General features: G+C 53.5%; 1 protein-coding gene across 1 annotated transcript in view; it reads right to left on the reverse strand.

The window, feature by feature from the left end:
* Positions 1-283: 283 nt before the first annotated feature.
* Positions 284-368, reverse strand: part of LOC104521680 (acylphosphatase-1) — a gene marked incomplete at its 5' end in the record, with an annotated part of 262 nt that continues 177 nt past the window's right edge. Inside the window, one exon of the mRNA XM_029083963.1 lies at positions 284-364. Coding sequence (XP_028939796.1) covers positions 284-364 — 81 coding nt within the window. The remainder of the gene's footprint in view (positions 365-368) is intronic.

Consider the following 368-nt stretch of genomic DNA (forward strand, 5'->3'; position numbering starts at 1 on the left):
TGACTCACACACCCGCTCGAACCCCACCCTGCGCGTGCATTCAGAAATAGCGGCTGTGCCCCCAAACACCCCCTGTAACAAGGGCAGCTCGGCCCTTCCTGCCCTGCCAGAGCTCCGGGAAAGCCCGAGAGCCAGACTAACAGTACAACAACCCAATAAATTAGAAGTGTAATAAAATAAAGTTCTCTAGAGCTGAACATTGGCTGACTGAACAAACAGGGAAGAGGGGAAACGTTCTGTGAGGGCAGCTCATGCTCCGGCTGTCGCTTCTTCCTGGATAAAGCTACTTCAAAATCCGGAAATCCTTGTGCTCCAGCGCCACAATCTTCTTCTCGTTGCTGAACTCGGCTCGGCTGATGCGGGACTGG

This window comes from Antrostomus carolinensis, unplaced genomic scaffold (genome assembly GCF_000700745.2).
Source record: "Antrostomus carolinensis isolate BGI_N321 unplaced genomic scaffold, ASM70074v2 scaffold36202, whole genome shotgun sequence".
Classification (NCBI taxonomy): Eukaryota; Metazoa; Chordata; class Aves; order Caprimulgiformes; family Caprimulgidae; genus Antrostomus; species Antrostomus carolinensis.